The sequence below is a fragment of the Manacus candei genome, unplaced genomic scaffold, assembly GCF_025592945.1.
Source record: "Manacus candei isolate 608988 ecotype Guabito, Panama unplaced genomic scaffold, ASM2559294v1 h1tg000021l, whole genome shotgun sequence".
Taxonomy (NCBI): Eukaryota; Metazoa; Chordata; class Aves; order Passeriformes; family Pipridae; genus Manacus; species Manacus candei.
The window spans coordinates 171,883-191,802 of NW_026138069.1; the positions used below are offsets into that span (position 1 = coordinate 171,883).

Sequence of the window (19,920 nt, forward strand, 5' to 3'; positions counted from 1 at the left end):
TCAGGGCATAAGAATTTAAAGAGCAGAAGAACCCAGTGACTGAGCAGAAAGAATACCAGATAGACTACTACTAAACCTTAGAGAGACACAGCTTTCCAATTCAGAAACAGATAGAGCACATGTAGCAAAAACGACAAGACTGTTTAATAATAATAATAAAAAAAAGAACAACAGGAACATTTACAAGTACAATTAAAAATTTATTTCTCTTTCTGCATTGAAGTGAGTACATGTTTACACACAATGTGACCAAAAAAAATCCTCTGGATACTAATGAAGGTTGCAAGTGTATTTTCTTTTATAACCATCAAGAATATCAGCAGGGAAACAGAAGAAAAGAAAAAACACATAACTCTGGATGGTGTATCATCCAGCACCTCTGGTTTTACCCACCCCCAAAACCCCACTCACAGGACACTTTTGGCAAAAGTCTCTGAACGTATCCTCTATCCCCACCAAACATTCACTACGATTTAAAAAACAGGTTCAGTGGCACTTAAATATGACTTCAGGAACATTTTGAAATACAGTGCATCCATGCTGAATGCATTTCACTTTGCTGTAAGACTAACTTAGACATAAGGCAAATATTACCTTACCTCTCAAATACTCCATGACTAGACACCCTTAGTATATATAACTCTGTTAAATGCAGAGATGCCTTGTTTCCCTTCACTGATTTTCCTTCTGATCAAGAAAGCAATTCAGGGAGATCGTGTGCTATACTCATCACAAATTGCAAGGTATTAAATTGTTAAAACAATCACCAATGAATAAAAATAAACCATATTTGCATATCCAAAACTTATTTCCGTCACTTAAATAATTTCATCTGCAATTACAAAATACATACACTTAAATATCTTTGTAAGAAACAATCATCTAAGATATCACAGATTATGATTTGCTTTTGATAATCTAACTGCCTTAACTCTGGCACAAAGATAAACCTGGACAGTGTTACTACCTAGAATATTTTCCTCTTATAATTAATTTTCTTAAATATACAGTAAATTCTCTTTAACTATTCTGACAGATAGTGCAAATAAAGACATTCTTTGGGTCACAATTTTAAAATATTACCACCAATGTTGTCCTCAATTTACTATTGTTTAGTAGTTAAGTAACAAAATATTTTAAGTATATACATTTTCTAACATCTGCTTAACAACGCATTTTCCTTAGTTACCTTGGCTTAAATGTAGATCACAAAAAATTAATTAGCTACAATGCTTCTCACCTATCCAAAAAATATGTTATATTCATACTTAAATAAATATATTTATAAACCTACCCATAAGTTCCCCACTGCTTTCCACATAGTTTTATTATCCAATGGCATACTACATCAAATCATGATATCAAAATATCTTTAAAGACAACAAAGATCACTTCAGAAGTACTGCTCAAAGGCAATGAAATAATGCTCTGAGAACCTAAGCACATATGTTAGGCCTACACAGATCCAGCACATAGTATAATAGAATAGTTTATGCTTCTTTTAGAGTCAACTACTGCTTTGCCTTAGCCAGAGATAAAAAGCTTATTTTAAATATTACCCATCACAGATGTAGCAACACAAAGCAGCCCTGTTTGCTATCTAATGTTGCTGGCTGGTTTTACACGTTTATTTGAAGTTACTGGTGCCTGATGGCTAGTTCCATTAGTGGTATTTGTTGCTGAGCCATTGACAACAATGTAATCAACCTTGTTTTCCAATTTCACCAGGCGTTGTAAGATGTCATCCAGAAGAACAGCAATTGTTCTCTTAAGATCAGCTGAAGATAAAGGAAAAAACAAATTAGAGACTATTATTTACTATGTGTGGAAAAGAATGGCTATTTCAACATATTCACATCTTAAGACTTGCTATCCTCCCTACTATACACTTTGGAAAGGAATGCAGACTGATATACAAGTATAGCTGCTTGATTTTTCTTTGATACCATTTCTTTGGTATTTTACGGATGGAAGATACCACCATAATAGGGAACTGTGAAGGCAGCCAATTAAATATTTGAGTGTAAGAACTAGAAGTGACTATTCAAAGGCAGTATTTCAAATTTCATCCAGACAACAGTACTAGAATACACAGCTATAACACCTTTTAGCCTTGGACAGCAACAGAATATATTTAAATACTTTCCAACATAAAAAGGTAGTTAATAGTTTTCCCCTAAATAACAAATCTAGTCCATAGAAAAACTGCTATGACATAGTATCTTATTGCTTATTATATAAGTTATAAAGTAGGGGGGGAAAAAATCTATATATTTACACCTTTGCTGATTGAAAAACAAGGAGTTTTTTTCTCTTTAAGAGCAGTATGTAATACTTTGAAAGAGAAAAAATGTAACTTTACAGCTTTCATTTAAAAAAGAAGATATTCAGACTACTAGTATAGCTTTTTCCTCTTACCATATCCTGCCATAGATGCTCCACCGGCTCCATTCATTAAATTTTTATTTTCTTCTGCCAGTGCTTTGACATATCTTCTGCTGAGATCTAATATCTGTCCACGCAACTCAGCACTGCTTTGGCGTCTTGGATACTGAAAAGTGTAGCGTAGCAACATCAAACCCCAGATGATTCCAAAAACTAGTAAAAACATACTCAGTTTCTGGGACATATTTTTTCTTGAAAATGTTAGAAACATTTCTGATGAAGGCCACAGGCGTGTCTTAATTTCAAGAAAAGTAACTGAATTTGGCTTTGTGAAATTATATTACATATTAAACAAAAATAAGATTTCTATGAAGTGAAAAATCTTCTGGTTGGATCATCTTGAATACATCTTCTCATGTTTTAGTTGGTCTTGATTCCTGAAATTTGTAAAGTATCACCTGGTTATTCAAAACTGCTATAGTTGTCGAGATCAAGGACAAATATCAGTTCCTAAATACAGTACTATATCATCATCTAGCAGACAACTATGGATTTTTATCTTCTTAGAGGTTCAGTCATCTTTCTGTCTCACCTGTTATTCACAGGGTTTCCTGTTCCCATTTTTACCAGTTTTTAGTCTCCAAAAATCAAAACTTCTATGCTTCTACAAATCACCTTAAGTATTTTAAATACTGTAATTTAAACTGCCATTAAACCGAAATACATTTCATACAAAATGCAGTATCTAGAAGAGACTTGTAAAACATTTATAGACAACATTTTGATAAGTTATACACGTACATCTACAGACAAGAAAAAGATCTTGTAAAATGATTCACATGATTCTTATTCTTCACTTAGAAGCACAGGGCAAGTATAAAGAGACAACACGAAACATAAAATTTCTTGGCTGGTTAGTTATTTCAAAGTCTCCTCTTCTGATTTTGTACACCATTAAGAGTTTTTGTTTGTTTTGGTGTCTTGCTACTGAATAAAGAAATAAAAGCAAAATAAACTGGCATATTGCACCCACATTTAGCATTTTACTACAACTTGAAAAAATGTCTTACCATAGCAGCCAATTCTGATCCCTCAATAGATTAAGGCTTCAAGAAAGAAACAAGTGGTAGGAAAGCTTCAGCAGTTAAACAACAAATGTCCAGACAGTCTAAAGCAGTATGAGCCACACATCTTCAGGGAGCTCTGTAACAGGGAAGAAAAAAAAAAGATTTAAACAAAACAAAGTGAAGAGACCTTCATTTTCTTATGGAGTGGTTGAAGTTGAGGGCTTCAAGTAACATGTGTTTAAAACAGAAATATATTTTTAAACCTAACTTGAAGCAACTGTTAGGGAAGAATAGAGAATTCATTTCCATTTTACTTTAAATGCATACATTTAAATGCCCAGTAACTGACTTCAGCACAGTTTTAAAAGAAAACTTGGTAAGAATCTCACTTAATATTTCCCTCTTATTCTAAGACAGTGACAGCAGATGGTCCAGATTCATCATATATGTACATGCACATATATTTACATGTGTCATTCTCTTCTTAATTTTTACCCCTCAAACTCATCCCATCTTTTCAGCCTCTTTACATGCACATACCTTGTATTTCTCATTTTATACCCATCTCTGAAACTACTCCAATTATTTAATACTTTCTTGAATGACTTCTACCATTCAACATAGTCTGGATAAAGCCACTCATCTTACATAATAGTTGTTTTCCCCTGCTACTCCCTGTTCTTCCCCATACATTACCTGACATGAGCACTTTTCAGACTGAAGTTACACATTTAATAGAGTTCCTCACCAGACTTTCTACAGTGGCACGTAGGTCTCTGTTTCTATCAGAATATTGAGATCGAATTTCTCATGTTGCTAAGCTCTCCTCTAAACAACTCCGCCTCCAAAGCATTTTTTCATTGCCTCCCCTGACTCGTTCAAGCACCCTTATGCCAACATACCACGGTCTGCTGCAAACACAAGTGTCACTGCCAGCAGGGCTTGTCGCTTACCCTTCACATTCGCTATTCAGATAATCCTCTCAACCGGTAGGCACACGTGCCTGATTCGAGTGGCAAATTTTTGAAGCACTCTAAAATCAACATTCTGAAAATGATTAACCCAAGGCAGGGGCAACATTAGGACTTGGACACCAAAACTGCTGTAAAGTAACAAGTTCCTGTGTGTAAAATGCCCCATAGTAAATGTCAGTATATAAAGCCTTACTTTTACTTTTGGGTGCACTAATGCGAGTGGCAATCACAAATCACTGAATGAGGAACAGCTTACTTCACCTCCACTGTGGGATACGACCATGCACATGGATAGACAGCAAACAAACAATAATTTGAATTCCCACCGGAAATTCAGTGGGATGTACTTTGTTCAAGGAGCGTGCTTATCCCCCAAAAAACTGTTTTAAGAGACAAATTTATCTTAAGTACAAAAAAATAAGAGAGCAAACATTCTACAGTACGAATATTTGGAATTGTGTGGTTTAAGATTTCCTGAAACAGATCCTCCCTAAACACGCACTTTTCCCTAGCTCTTTGCCAAATCCATGGCTCTGCACTCAGACTTTAAAGCATAAACTGCACCCACATCATTATGCATCTACATAACCCATGAACGGTATCAAATATGAAGGAAAATATTTACATATGAGGTCCAGGAGTAGGGCATTCACATGATGGCTCAGAAGACCAAACAGTATTTCTCAAGAAAAGAACAGAAGTTTCAACCCTCAATCCAAAAAGTCTACATCTTCTATTAATTAAAATAATAATAATAATAATAATAATAATAATAATAATAATAATAATAATAATAATAATAATAAAGACTGAAAATAACAGATAGTTCTTGCAGAATTTAAATTAAGTTCAGGTCTCCACAGATCCCTAGCTATATATTGCCCTGAATCATTTAGACAATATCACTACAGCGCTTTGGAGTGGAAATAACTCTGCCATCACAATGTAAATAAGACCACAAAGCCAGGATAAGAGGTCTAGCCAAGAGGAACAGATTGAATAAACTCCTGCCAAGGAGCAGCAGTAATTGCAGACTGGGCCTTTGCCTTGTGTATCTGATTCACGATGCACACAACAACTACTGAAATCAACGGAAATCAAGGACTCAACCTGCCGGGAAAATGGCACAATACCCAAATACTGACCCTGGGCAAAGAAAATGGGAGCAAGGTGTACCAAAAGGAAGGCAACTATCTGTACTTTTCTTAAGCATTTTTAAAGGCCATTGCCCATAATGAATTCCATTGTAATTTCAAAGTTCTGTGAGATCTGGTCTTCTCTTTCCCCCTGAAGCATGCACATCTAGTGACCCCTAACACACTCCATGCACAACCCTTACAAGATTACACAGTACGGAGTAACAAAAAAATAAAAGCAAGCTTATACCCACATGATTTCAAAGTAGGAAAAAAAAGAGTATTGGAGCAGCAGGTGTACATATTAGGAAGAAAAGACCACAATAAGTAAGACAAATTAATTGGAATATTCTTTTACCTCTTGTTGCCCTGAAGGGTCAGCACTTCTCTACATGAACATTACAGTTTAAACAAACCCTGTCTCAGAATGGACCTGTTTTCAGTAATTCAGAGGTAGTATCCTATGAGATAACAGCACACATGTAAGAAGAAACATTACCTCTTGTCATCTTTCTTCTTCCTCATTCTCTCAAATCCTTCTTACCCACCACTCCCTGAGCAGGGGAAAAGGGAAGCCGAGACTTCCTTCTTCACACTGACCAATCCCAGATAGGAACGCAGGCTCACCACTCTCCCAACCACAGCTGAGGGGCTTTTATGGCAAAGGCTGTCATAGCACAGCAGCGAGCAACAGCAAAAAAGGGTGCCTCAGAGCTATGCCTTGTTGGAATTCCTACCATCTCTAATCACGGAGACTGAGACAAAAGGAAGACAACTATGAAGACAAAGGAGTACAACCAGGACAAAATTTGAAAATCTAAGGAGGGAAAGAAAAGAAACAAGACTCCAAACTAACAAACCCAAAACAAAACAAAAAATTCAACCAAACAAACCCAAATCAAACAAAACCCCTGACCTGACTGTGCAGGGAAAATGGCAGTGCAAAAATCTATGAAGAAGAAAATATCTTCCAGATAATCCTTTCAATAAGCAGCCTGAAGTGACTGATTCAAGTGGGAATTTTCCAAAGTTCTTTAAAATCAGCATATCTAAATTATTCTGAAAACTACAAGCCCAGGCCAGAGGCAACATTAGAACCTGGAGTTACAACCAATTTCTGAATGAGGATCTGACACTAAGTTTGCCCTTCACAGACATATAAAGAGTTTGGTTTTCTTCACTGTTGCCACTGCTGGTTGTCTGAGAAATGTCTTGCCAAAACCTACCAATGTGAATTCAACTTTGTGCAGTGGTATCACAACACTGACATACATCTGGCAACAAAAGCAATGAAGGAAGGCACTCATCCCCTTCAAAATAAAATCACTCTATCCTATGTATTTCAACATCGGTCATATATAAGTTATATTACCGAGTGCATGAAACAAAAGGAACAAAGGCAAAAGAAAAAGCAACAGAAAATTCATTATATGTTCCATAATAAAGCAACGTTCTAGTATCTACTAGATGCTACTGTAATAAACAGTAGCATCAGACTTCAGTTTGAATACTGACTCTTCCCCATGGAAACCAGCCCATACTTACAAAACATCCTTCTTGAATTTTTTTGCAAAGTCTTCCTCAGATTCTGCTTTATTTATTTCCAGAAAGACCCAGGGATTATATTAATGCACAACACAGAAATGAAGCAGACTGTAAGGCAAAGGAATGCCTCATAAGTCCTCTGAAACAATCTCAGGTTACCAGGAAAACAAGGCATACCCAAATCCTTAAAAGCTTACAACGCACCTTACAGCACTGTCAGTTCTGCTAGTTCAGACTTTTTTTGTCATCGTTTTTCTATTCTGTCCAAGAGACTCCAGCCTTCCTAAACCACTCAGCAGGGCAAATTTCAACCTGTCCTGCAGAGATGGGTGTACTTTCTAGTTTTGAAAAATGTACAGGACAGATGAAGATAATTATTTGTAAGAGAAAAAGAAAGCAGCTAGTCCATCAGGTATTTTTGATTGTTATGAATAAGCAGCTTTAGCAAAAAAAAAATTACAAAACAGAGTCAACAAGATGTAAAGAATACAGAAAACTGAAGCCTGAAAATCCCATTTCATTCAAAGATCAAAAATACTTTTAAGGACAAAGCCAAGAAAAATGCAGTGAAAGTATCATTGTCAGCATACAGTCCAAAAAAGTCACCTTTTGGTTACATATTTTTAAAGACAGAATGCCAACTACTGAGGCAACAGTTCCTCAGTGATACTCTAGAGACCTAGAGAGGTCTCTAATGTATACTAAGAAAGTAGGCTTGAAAAATGGGAATTTTACTCGGTGTATTACTTAGTACTTATCGATTCCTCTCTGCCAAATTATCATCAATGTGACACTGTGAATTCAAGAGCAGGTCTGGCTTTGCGACCAGTTATTATTATTAACACAGTTAATTATTATTAACCAGTTATTATTATGTATAAACACAAGACGTGATTTAACAAGATAGAGGTTTAAAAAAAAAAAAAGTCGGATATAGTCATAGGAGAGTGCATCCAACTACAGAGGAAGGGGAAAAAAATCTTGTAGTATAACAGGCAGCAGACAGAAATTAGGACAGTACAAATAAAAGCTGACATTAATAATTACTATAAAATAATTGTACAGTACAAAATTAGAATTTATTAGAACCTCAATGTGAACACAAAAAGTTTATGAAATTACTAATGATTTAAAATGAACATCTATGCAAGAAATTACTATTAAATTCATGGTAACAAACATCCCTGGGTACAGAGAGGGTACTGTTTCAGTAAACAATATGTTGTGCTGTAAATAGGCAGGATGATACCTCATTGCCAATGAACATTTCAGGAATACAAATATCACAGGGCATTACAGAATACCAGAAAAAATATTCCACAGTTCTATCAAACTCTGTTCTACTATTTTTCTTTTTTTGCACGTATTGAGAGTGTGCTCGCCCTGGCCCATCTACCTCTGTGATCTCCAAAATATTTTTTTGCCTGATTTTCCAATAGAAAACTTTGAGCATCACTCAGCTGACAGGCAACGATCGCGCTGACCATTCTGAGAGCAGACGGGCTGGTTCCATGTTATTTGGAAAACTAACAGCAGAGTTCCTGTGCAGCAAGGAAAACGGGAAGTCTAAAGAAGACTGACACACACAAAAAAAGCATAGAATGTATTTACTGACCAGTTAATCACAGAAGACTGGGACAAGGAAATAAGCACCTAGAAACCCAGGAGATTATGTGTTGAGATTTTTTGGAATGCCAAAAATGATGTTTGCATTCTGGTGATTTGCAGTGTTAGACTGCTGTTGGTTTGCAAGTAGAAGAAAAATTTGCATGAGGTGCAGCTGACAAACAGGTTCTCAAAGAGCTTAAGTGTTTATTGTAAAACAGGACCCTGATACCTGGCAATACACAGAAACTTCAGTTCTCTGTTCCCACACATAGCACAAACTCCATTTAATAAATCATTGTATCCACATCATTCATATTTAAAACTGGCGCACAATCACATTCCTCATATTTTTAAGGGCACATTAGTTCTAGAGAGTGCCAATAAAACCGCTGTCCTTTACTGGCACATCTGTACTGGTGACTTTTGCAGACCAACACTGCCCAGGTTCATTAATCACTGAGGTTCACTCAGCTGCATAGCACCACAAAAGAGCAAGATATTATGCTCAGAACCAACAATTAATAGCAATGCCTGTCCCCAGACAAGTAAAACACGTTTGAGCTGTCTTTTGACAAAATCAACTCTCACTCAGCATGTTAAGTACTCCTATTATTTGTTGCTGTAAAACTTGGTGTAGTGGGTTGGCTTTTGGATTTTTTAGGCCTTCCTTAGCAACTGGGGTCAGAAATCTAAGGAAGTATTCCATATCATCCTTTAGCGTAACACAACATATAAATAAGGCGGTGGCTGAAGGTGACAGGTCTCTCCACAGACGGTCTTTGCTTGTATAGGCCAGGGCCTGCCTGCTCAGACCTGCCGTTATCTCCGGTTCCCTCCGGGAGGCGTGGGGAATTGGTTGGTGCTTCACACGGCTCTGCTGTCTCCTTCAGGGAAGTATTTAATTCGTTTTTTTGTATTTATTCGCTAGCTCTATTAACAGGATATTTGGAGGACATTTGGGTTTTTTTAATCCCTGTTTCCCCCTCCCTTTTCCTTCCCCTCCCCCGAGCTCCCTATCGTGTGTACAATATTCAAATTGTATATATAACTGTAAATATATATGTAAATATATATTTTTTATATAATTCCGTTTCATTCGGACCTCTTTCAGTTTTTCTGTGGTTTGTTTTCTTTTCGCCACTTGAGAGAGAGGGATAGGGAGGAGAGCTAGCTCTACCTTCTTCAGCCACTACCGCAGGAGCTCCATAGGTGGCCCTAACAATGACCCTGAAATCAGCATGCCTGACGGTCCCATAGCACAAGGGTTCTCCTTTTAAAGGCCATTTTACCCATTTCCTTCCTGATTTTGGCAATGTTTGTGCCTGTCCTGGGCTATCCCACAGGGAAACGTCCAGGCCCAGAGGATGAATGCTACCAATACTTTTCTTTTCTTAATTTCGACATCAAAGGCCTTGTAAAGGAGATCCCCACGGTTACAACTGGTTCCAATTATTATCTAAATTGTGTTGCAACAATACTGTTACTGATGAAGGTAATGGAAGTGCTACTTAAAATTGGAAGAATGGTGTTGTATTGCTTTCCCTGTCGCAGGAAAGATCGTACCTCAAATGGACTCCCTGGAACTTTGGAAAGGGCTTCGGACAGGCCAGTCCCCGGATGGCATGGAGCCTGGGTAGATTTTGGTAAATTAGTAGGGCGTGTGTCACCTCATCAACAGAAAAATGTCAAAGCAGAGACGGAAAAGAGGATACATTCCTGACAAAACCTCAGAAATGCCTGGCACAACAGAGCCCAGTAAAATGCTGTACCTGTGTGCTGGTGAAACTTGAGGGTCTTTCCAGACTGCATCATAGAAGAGACAATTTATAGCAGTACCTGCTAAGATCAAGAGGAAGGATCAGCACTACACAGCACATTGCCATCTTAAGAACAGGTATGAAGGCACATTTCTGGGCAAAAAAAAAGGCTGCCCTATCACTATGACAGCTGCTGGGCTGCAGGTTTTAGTAGTTCTGTACCACTTTTGGAGTGTGCTGCCAAAGGAGTCTGTCTTCGTGTCTTTTCCAGTACATCTATCTTTATACCTTCTCCAACAGCATGTGTTTCTTCATTCCCTGCTTCTGCAAGCCATAGACTTGCAACTACCAGGGAAAACTGATAAAAAGTAAAATTTATCCTTTTGCCTTATTGCTACCTGTCTTTTGGGGAATACCTTTAATGGATGTTCCAAATGAAATCATAGGAGATGGGAGATGGGAGGTTTAAGGGAATAGCAAAGATGGGTAACTACCAAGAATACCTATTCTGCAGTGCTGCAACAAAGAAAGAAGAAAATCTCCTTGTGTGCTCCAGGTGGTCCCTGTCTCTCAGTGCAGCCAGTAAAAGTCACAGCTCATCAAGCAGACACAGTGTCGCTACTGAGGAGCTGCTGGGATAATCTCAGACATATCTTAAACCAGAAACAGTTCTACCTCCTACAGGCTTCTAAGAACAGCACACGATTTGTTTTGTAGATGAACTTCAAGTTAAAAGCAAAAACATATTGCTTGAGACTTGAAAACTCACACAACAAGCTAACAGTGGTTCTGATATAAAATTATCTGAGAGCCCAAACACTATATTACCTTTTGTATGTCAGTATTTTAGAAATATTGGTGACTTTTTTCTATTTTGAATTCATATGGTCCTATTTGCATTGGTTTTATTTTGCATTACGTCTAAGGAATCTGCTCAAGTACTTTTTGGTATCTTAGAGTATCCTTTTTTTTTCAGCTCCTCCCTCCTTTATTTTGCCTACTACTGTCAGTAAATGCTTTTAAAATAAACCAACCATTTAAAAACAGAAATTCTTTGTTCCTTGCCTGTGGGCAGTCAGCCAAGATTCAAGATTTTGAGAGGGGAAATGACTTGGCAAGGCTTGTGAAGAAAATTAAAGCAAGCAGATATCAATAGAGACAGTATGTTATACTTGTTGAAGTTCCCTTCCTCCCACTGGGTCCATCTGGGCCCCAAAATGTTTCTACATCTCTGTATCAGCTTCTTGGGGACAAAAAAAAAAAAAAAGATATCTCAGCTTCATTCCCCCTCGGACACTTTATTTTCTCACTATGCTTTATTGCTGCTTTTCAGGTCACAGTAGGACCCTTGCTCCTAAGAGTCAGTTATGACAGAGCATAAGGCACCTTCTTGGCTTCTCATTTCCCATAAAATTGCCACAATTTTTTAATTGCAGTTGAACACTAGGCTATGACAAGTCCTCCCCTGCAAATTCCTAACTAGTACCTCTACTCCCTTGTGAAATTTCACAGCTGTCTTTGTATCACTCTTTCCAAAGCCCCTGGGACTTCAAAACTTCCTTCCGAGATGATAATGTTTAGCTAATTTTAACTAGTTTTACAGAGAGCCAAGCCTGCAGGATGATGAATGTAGGCTACTGATAAGAGGGTGATTTTCACTGAGCATTCTAAAGAGACCTAAAAGGAAGGTGGGTGTCATTAAAGAGAACTAGGAGGGGAGGGGAAGGGGGGAGACAACTAACAAAGTGACAGCTGCGATGGGGGAGAGACTGCCACTGCTCATACATGGACACACAGTGCAGCATCCACACAAACACAATTCCTGTAGAATGGCAGCAAAAAAGGACTTGTACCACTGGGAAGAGAAGAATAATTTAACTTGCCTGGTTTTCTTTCAAGAAACCTGTAGAATTCAAACTGCATATGAATTTGTCTATCAAAATTATGTTTCTATGGCAAAACTGCAAAACAGACAAGGCTTTGGATTCACGCTCCTTCCAAGGAGACTGATCCAGTTGAAGATTTCAGAAAAATTAACACTGGAGGAAATATTAAAGACAGATAAATCCTTTTCTTTTACATCTTTTATTATTTCTAGATTGACTTGTCAGTTCATCTTAGCACACCACGTGGGTTATGACAGACATTAGTTAACCATAACACTACAGTGGTCTGCACTGCAAAATATACTGTTCTTAAAATTAAGTAGAAGGTGCCCAAAAATTTAACTGGTAGCCTCTTATCTCTTCAATATTAGTGAAGAAACCAATTTCAGTGGAATAACTTTTAAGTCCTCTTGTCTAGGACCTGTTTTATGTAGGCAAAGTACTGACTCAGTTCTGAGCAATCCAAAATTAATCTTTTAAACTACATAGGCAAACGCTAATATACGTTTTTTTTTTGTAAAGTTGACAATCACAAAAGAAAATATATGAGACGATTAATAATGTTCAGTTGAGGAAACCCTGTCCATTTAATGGCACAAGTTTTCAACTACAGGTGAAAGAAGTTGTCGAATAACAAGTAAATACTATATAAAGTACATTTTAGCAGTAAACTTGTACAAGGACACAACACATTCATTTGAATGACTGAGCCTCACAGATTTTTGACAGTTACTGGAAAACAGCTATTTTTGACACTTACTAGTCTGCAGATATGTTGACTACACAGCTGACAATTTAAGCTGACAGCATGCATTTATCCTACTTACAGTCTGGGCAAGATGCAAGAACTAAGTGCCTTTTACTATTCTTGGAAAACGTACAAGTCACCATGAACTCCAGGGGAAATATCTCACTTTTAGCAATTAAATGACATCCAATCCCACAGCTAAACCACAGTATGGGATTAGCTAATACTAATGCCTCCTTCAAGAAGATCACAGCCAAAAGGAGTCTCTAAAAGTAGAGAACACAAAAGGGTTTGTTATTTTTTTTAGAAAGGAAGTAGCTTTATTTCCAATTGTCAAAGCTTTAGGAAAAAAGATTTATTTGCTAGAAAAAAGGAATTGCAGCATAAATGTTTAATTCTCTGGGGCTCTCAAATACCTGAAGTGAATTATTAAACAGTTATGTATTTTAACATATAAAGTAACAAAAAGAGGCCAGAATAATTTAGGCTTTATACACACGGGCATCTCCAGCAAGAACGGGAACAAAGATAACAATAAATTTCCATATTTGGTATAACACTGCAATCGCTCCACTTGTGACACTAGAACAAGATGCTGCTCACAATCTAATATCATCTTCATACTGTCTCCTTTCTTTGGTATTCTCACAAGAGTGAAACAGCAATTCATTACATTTGCTCCAAAATAAACTCTACGTTACAATTGGAACAAATCACATGCATGCTTAACTATGATGTTCAGCACGTCCATATTCTGAAGACTCTTTAAAAAAAGACACAATTCCTACAAAGTTCACTTTTCACGGTGAAAAAACACCCTCACACACACCAATGAGCCAACTCTGGGGGTAACTTAACAACCAAAAAATCCCAAAAACAGAGCAACAAAAAAGATCTAGTTAACCCTATCTGAACTGCTCTAAGGAAATTCCGCATCATGTCACAGCATAGAACAAAAATTCTCTCTTCTTGTTTTGTGGCACACAAACACAGAAATTACACTGCACTCTAGCTGTCAGTATATTTTAGATGACAAGACACATAAAAGAGAATTTACAGGATGCTACCATGTTAGGTTAGGGAACTGAAAAGAAAGTTTACTAATAATGAATGATGAACAGAGCTACAGAAATAAAGTAGACATGATAGTACGTTATAAACATTTACAAAAATAAACTTAATGGGAAGATTTAAAGTGCAGTTAAAACGTCATCAGGTATTACATAGAAAAGTAATTTTATTATATTGTAAGCAGGAAGCATCCCACAACTATTGCTGTCAAGAAGTTTCATATATTATAATCTCCTAAAACTGAATGTTTCAAACCTTGCAAATTTCCTTCAATATTGCTTCTTCCTATTTATTCAATATTACCGAAGAGACCAATTTCAGTGAAACATTTACCCGTTGTTTGTATGTAGACATGTTAGTGCCCGAAGATCACTTAACCTGACATTATTAAGGATACTGCCTTTGTTTAAACATGAATTAAATAATTCTTCCCCCCTGTAAGTTCCATCACATCACTGTAATCAAGCTTTGCCTCTTTAGAAGTTGTGTCCTTACGGTACGAGATCTTGCAGAGTCACTGCAGTCACAGTTTAGAACGGGAAGACCACTGCAAACGGTGAAGGAAACCAGGCAACCCTTGTTTCCTCCACCACTTCCTCCCATCCAAGGACACTGCATCACAGCCCTGGGACACGGCTCTCCGGCCGGAGGGATGCCCGGATCACCGCACAACTCACCGCTCCAGAGCTCCGCCGGCGGGGCCCGCAAGGACACCGCAACACCGGCGCTGGGACCGACAGCCGGCGGGAAGGCAGCCAGGAGGACAAACCTGTCCCACAGCAGGGCAGCTCCCGGAGGACGGGAGGGGCGGCACGGCGCGGGCGCTCAGGCGCGGTGCGGACGCGCCCGGCAGCCGCAGCCGCCCTGCGCCATCCCGCTCCCGCCCGAGCCTGCAGCCACCCCCCTTTCCCCGTGCACGCACGGGCTGCCGGGCCGCCTCCTCCGCCGCCCTCCCGCAGCCCCGCCAGCCCCCCTGCCCCGCTGTCCCGGCTGCTGTCCCGGCCGCTGTCCCGGCTGCTGTCCCGGCCGCTGTCCCGGCTGCTATCCCGGCCGCTATCCCGGCCGCTATCCCGGCTGCTATCCCGGCCGCTGTCCCGGCTCCCGGCACGGCCCCCGGTACAGCGCCCCCCGCGGCCGCCCCGCGCTACCTCCGCCCCCGCCGCGCGCCCGCTTGCGCCGCTTCCGCCCGCGCCGCGCCGCCCGAAGCCCCGCCCCCTGCCCCCCGCCCCGCGCGGCGCCGCTCCCGCCCCCTGGCGGCGTGAGGGGGCTGTGCAGCCGCCTCGGGAACGGGCGCCCTCCCTCGGCATCGTGCCGGGAATTTGCCGTCGTCCCTGCGCCGGGTATTGTAACCCGCATCGGCGCGGGCTGGACCAGCATCTGTCTTAGGAGGAGAGACTGCAGGAGCTGAGCCTGTTTAGGGAAGAGAAGTCTGAGAGAGGGGTCTCATTAATGCATATAAATACCTCAAAGGCGGATGCCAAGGGGATGTTTCCAGGCTCTTTTCAGTGCCCAGTGACAGGACAAGGAGCGATGGCCATAAACTAAAACATGAGAAGTTTCACCTCAACATGAGGAAGAACTTCTTTACCTCTAGGGTGGCAGAGCACTGGAACAGGCCACACAGAGAGGTCATGGAGTCTCCCTCTCTGGAGACATTCTAAACCAACCTGGATGCATTCCTGTGTCACCTGCTCCAGCTGACCATGCCTTGGCAGGGGGGTTGGACTAGATCTCCTGAGGTCACTTCCAACCCTAACTGTTCTGTGATTCTGTGACTGTTTGCGGCTGGGGTGGTCTATAAACTCCCACTACAATAATTGTGTAAATAAAATCCATTGTGGGTGCATGACTGCGCTAGTGAGTTACCTCAGGCTCTTCCTGCAAGGTGGTGTTTAAAGGAAGCTGGTATCAGTTACGCAAAGGTGAACATAAGGGCAAAGCAAAGAACATAAGGTCACATCAAACAGCTGCAGAGTTGATAGCATTCAGGATTATCTGCTGTTCACCTCAGCTCAATCCCTTCAGGACTGTCCCTACCCAGACAAGCCGAGGTATTGATTACAACTCAGATGTTATAGGTGCGTGTAGGTGAAGGTTCTGTTTCCAACATTGCATCCCTTGTAAAATAAACACAGTTACAGCCCATGTTGTCCTGGCAGCTTGCAGATCTCACCTCTGCTCTACCTCCCCACCAGTACCCCCACACCTGCACTGTGCCATGCTGCACCTTTCCCCCCCTTCCAGTGGGCGTCAGGGGCTACCTGGCTTCTCCTCGGTTTCCAACCTTTATATTCTTCAGAGGTTAGATGCAGGAAAAATCAGCATTTAAATCTGTTGCTGTTCTAGAAGAAGGGATATTTATACATCAGAGTGGCTAGTGGCCTAGACCTGAGTAAACAGACAAAACTGTTGGCACGTAGTATCATGTCAGCTGGTGAATAAGTTGCATATAAAACTTTTCTTACATCAACTAGTTCACAGTCACTTATTTCAGAATCTTGGGAAACGTGTTTTGGTAAAGTTGGCTGTTATTGGTTTTTTTCTTGTTTGTCTGGAAAACGTTGGTGTTCACTTTAGAGTTAATTTAAATTTGAGAAAATAGGCAATCTTGGAACTGAATAGAAAGCTGTATTACCACAGAGAATTCAGAATAGGCTGCATTAAAGGAATTATATATTTGATTATGCAATCCATCCCACAGACAAAAGTATTTTTCTAAAGTGTACAATGTTAAATGAGGACAAACAAAACCAATAAAAACTGAATTATTTGCTAAGTAAGCTTTTGAGTGAACAGTTTGACTATATATCGCGCAGCACCAACAATATTGTTGCTAGAAGTATTTTCTAAAGCAGAATCACTTCATCAGTTTCTGTGGGTATTTTCTTATGAAGATTCCCTCTTGAAAAAAATCAAAAACAGATGGTCTGAAATGGACTTCACATTACAAATATACTGCAGCTATTTATCACCATTTATTACTATATTGTTTGCTCAGTGATTAATCCTCTATTTTCACAGACATGCAGTGAACAGATGTAATGTCTTTGCAAATATAATTTATATGGTATTTAGATTTTACCAGGGAGAGAAAGGGAAATCTGTCAATAACGTAATAGCAGGAAGATTTCCTTGTGAAGGTCACAAAATTATATTAAGAAATCTGTCTCCACTATTAATATACCCTCTGTGGACAGGAACTCTCAACTATTAATAACATTCTTAATTCCTATTGCCTAAAGGCATCGTGTATCTGGTCATCTTTCATAAACATGCATCTCACAATATCATGGGATACTTTTCCCCCTTATCTGTGTGGTAAAAACTGTATGACAAAACAGTATCAAGCAGCGTGTTTCTCCTCAGTGACATATGAAAATCAAAACTTAACAGTGTTTGTACAGTCCTTAAATTTGTGGGTAAAAATATTCTGGGCATCATTTCAAGGGACAGATAAAAGCCCAGGACTGGAGAAGTAAAAACTTGATATATTGCAGTGTTCTGTATTATTTTTCACAATTAAAAAAAAATAGGTTGAGGCTGCAATATTATTTCATTCCTCTCATGCCATTCATTTTCTGTAGACTGTTCTTCTGACATTAATTTGCATAACTATTGCTCTGTCCTTTTTAAATATGTATTAAGAATTTCCTCTCATAATATATGTTTAAACTGCTGAATGGTAATGGCTAGTGAACAGCACACTAATCAGTATGCTCTGTGATTACTGTACCTTCTGCCTTCTTACTTAACCAATTAATCCTCTAATCTGTATATGCAGATAAGAATATATGCAACCTTATACTTGCCTTACTGCCACTCCTATTTTTCCCTCCTCCTGATCCCTTACCAGTTGTTTATACCCTTTCACTTTAGGGAATGGGCTTGATCTGGGCCTATCTTTCCCCCTAAAATGCATTTTTTCCCCAAATTGTGAATACTGTATACTCACTACTGCATTAAAACTAACCGTATATTACAACAGTATATTAATATTGCTTGAAAAACCTCCATCAGGCATGCTTGAAGTACATGTAATTATGTCACGTTAGTGTATCCTTTAGGTCATCTCTAGTTGTCTTCTTGTTTAAACCATCTCTCATTTAGCAGACAGGCTCCCAAAGATGCAGATCAATTTTGCAGTCTTACTGACTAATAACTAATGAAATCTGAAATGTAATATCAAATAATTATTGTCTCTATAGTCCAGGAAACTGTGGTTATTGTAGAGAACAATGAAGGCAGAAGAGTTATGGAAAAAATTGTGAAGACAGCTTGTAGCTTTCAATTTAAAATATAAACTTGATTAGAATTTTTAAAAATAGATTTTGCCATTTTTACTTTAGATTTAATTGCCAGAACGTCTTAGGATAACAGGAATGAAAAAATTCTGCTGGAATAATGCAAATGTCTTGAATGTCTGCATTAGGATTAGCCTAACTCTCAGGAACTGGAATCACAATGTGTACTGTAGCTAGATCTTATATATGTACAGGTTAAGAAAAAGTATATTCCTGTCTTATATTCTCCTGGCCTTTCCCTCCCTCCCCTGCATGTTTGTTTTTTGGTTTTTGGTCTGTTGTTTTTTGGGTTTTTTTTAGTGTGACCACTATGTATTTTCAGTGGGTTCTTCATATTCTGTTTTTCCAGTGATCCATCCTATGGTAGAGGAGAATTGATTAGCATTTACATCTCGGAATTTAGGCATGCTCTTCATGCCCATTCCCTTTTGTTCCTGGAGTTAGAATATAGACAACATCAGACAGGATCAGAATCAGATAATGCCAGAACAGCATGTGATCTTGCAGCAGAATAAATACTTTACTAATAAAGTTACACTCGAAAAGGGAGATGAACAAATCTATCTACCGGAGCTGAATGGAATAGAGCTGGTATAAAAGACAGATTATGACATGTATTCAGAATGGCTTTTGAAAAGTGAGATATCAGCAGAGGCTAAAACTCAGGCCAGCCTCCTAGGAATGAAAATTACAATTTAATTGTAATTAAACAAGAGCTGGCTAAGGAGCTGACTGAAACTTTTGAAGTAAGTGACATGCAAGAAACTTTTTTGCCAAAATTAAATATTTTGCAAACCTCAATTACAAGGAAGGTCTTTCCCCATGTGCTGGTTTAAGAGTAAACTGGTGGGAGAAATGAACCCGACTCAAGGGAGATTACAAGTCAGAGTTACAATTTACTAAAAAGATTACAATAAACACAGTGATACAGAAAAAAAACCTGGTTTTAACACCAAACAATCCATTTATTAACAGTCCATCAGAAATTACATACAGGGTGTAGAATACCCAATTTTTGTTATACCCACATAGTGATAAACTGGTACCAGCCCCTCTAACTAGGACACCCCCATACTGCCTTCTTTACCACTGTGAGCTAATTTACTCTTTAATTGATAATTTGCTTCTGACTCATCAAGAAAAAAGAGGAAGAGCTGGCAAGTACAGTTCCAGCCTTCCATTTGCAATAGAAGCAAGAAATTATCAATATCATTTATGGTCCAGGTAGGATGAAATACTAGCCATTTCTGTAAAGAAGAGTGTATGTCAAGGCTTGTTAGAACCTTGAGCTGTGGTGACCACTGGTTACCAGTGTTAATGTGGCTTCTCCATTGGGACACAGCATCTGTTGGAAACCCAGTGCCACAGGCTGGAGAAGCAACCAGTGCTGTAAACACTGCCATTGTCTATAGCCTTAGGAGTGTGCTTCATGTAGCAAAGGT

The 19,920-nt window shown here is 39.0% G+C and overlaps 1 protein-coding gene across 3 annotated transcripts; it reads right to left on the reverse strand.

Moving 5' to 3' along the window:
• Window positions 1-179: 179 nt before the first annotated feature.
• CCDC126 (coiled-coil domain containing 126) lies at window positions 180-15,344 on the reverse strand. Of its 3 annotated transcripts, none has more exons than XM_051785899.1 (4): window positions 15,326-15,344; window positions 3,456-3,588; window positions 2,419-2,822; window positions 180-1,778 (listed from the first exon to the last, which is right to left on the reverse strand). In XM_051785899.1, exons 3-4 carry the CDS (start codon window positions 2,654-2,656, stop codon window positions 1,597-1,599), a joined length of 420 nt encoding a protein of 139 aa, XP_051641859.1. In that variant the 5' UTR covers window positions 2,657-2,822; window positions 3,456-3,588; window positions 15,326-15,344; the 3' UTR covers window positions 180-1,596. The 3 variants fall into 3 exon arrangements, with proteins under 3 accessions (XP_051641859.1, XP_051641857.1, XP_051641858.1); XM_051785897.1 differs by lacking the exon at window positions 15,326-15,344 and adding an exon at window positions 14,855-15,283; XM_051785898.1 differs by lacking the exon at window positions 15,326-15,344 and adding an exon at window positions 4,149-9,700.
• Between the last annotated feature and the right edge of the window lie 4,576 nt (window positions 15,345-19,920).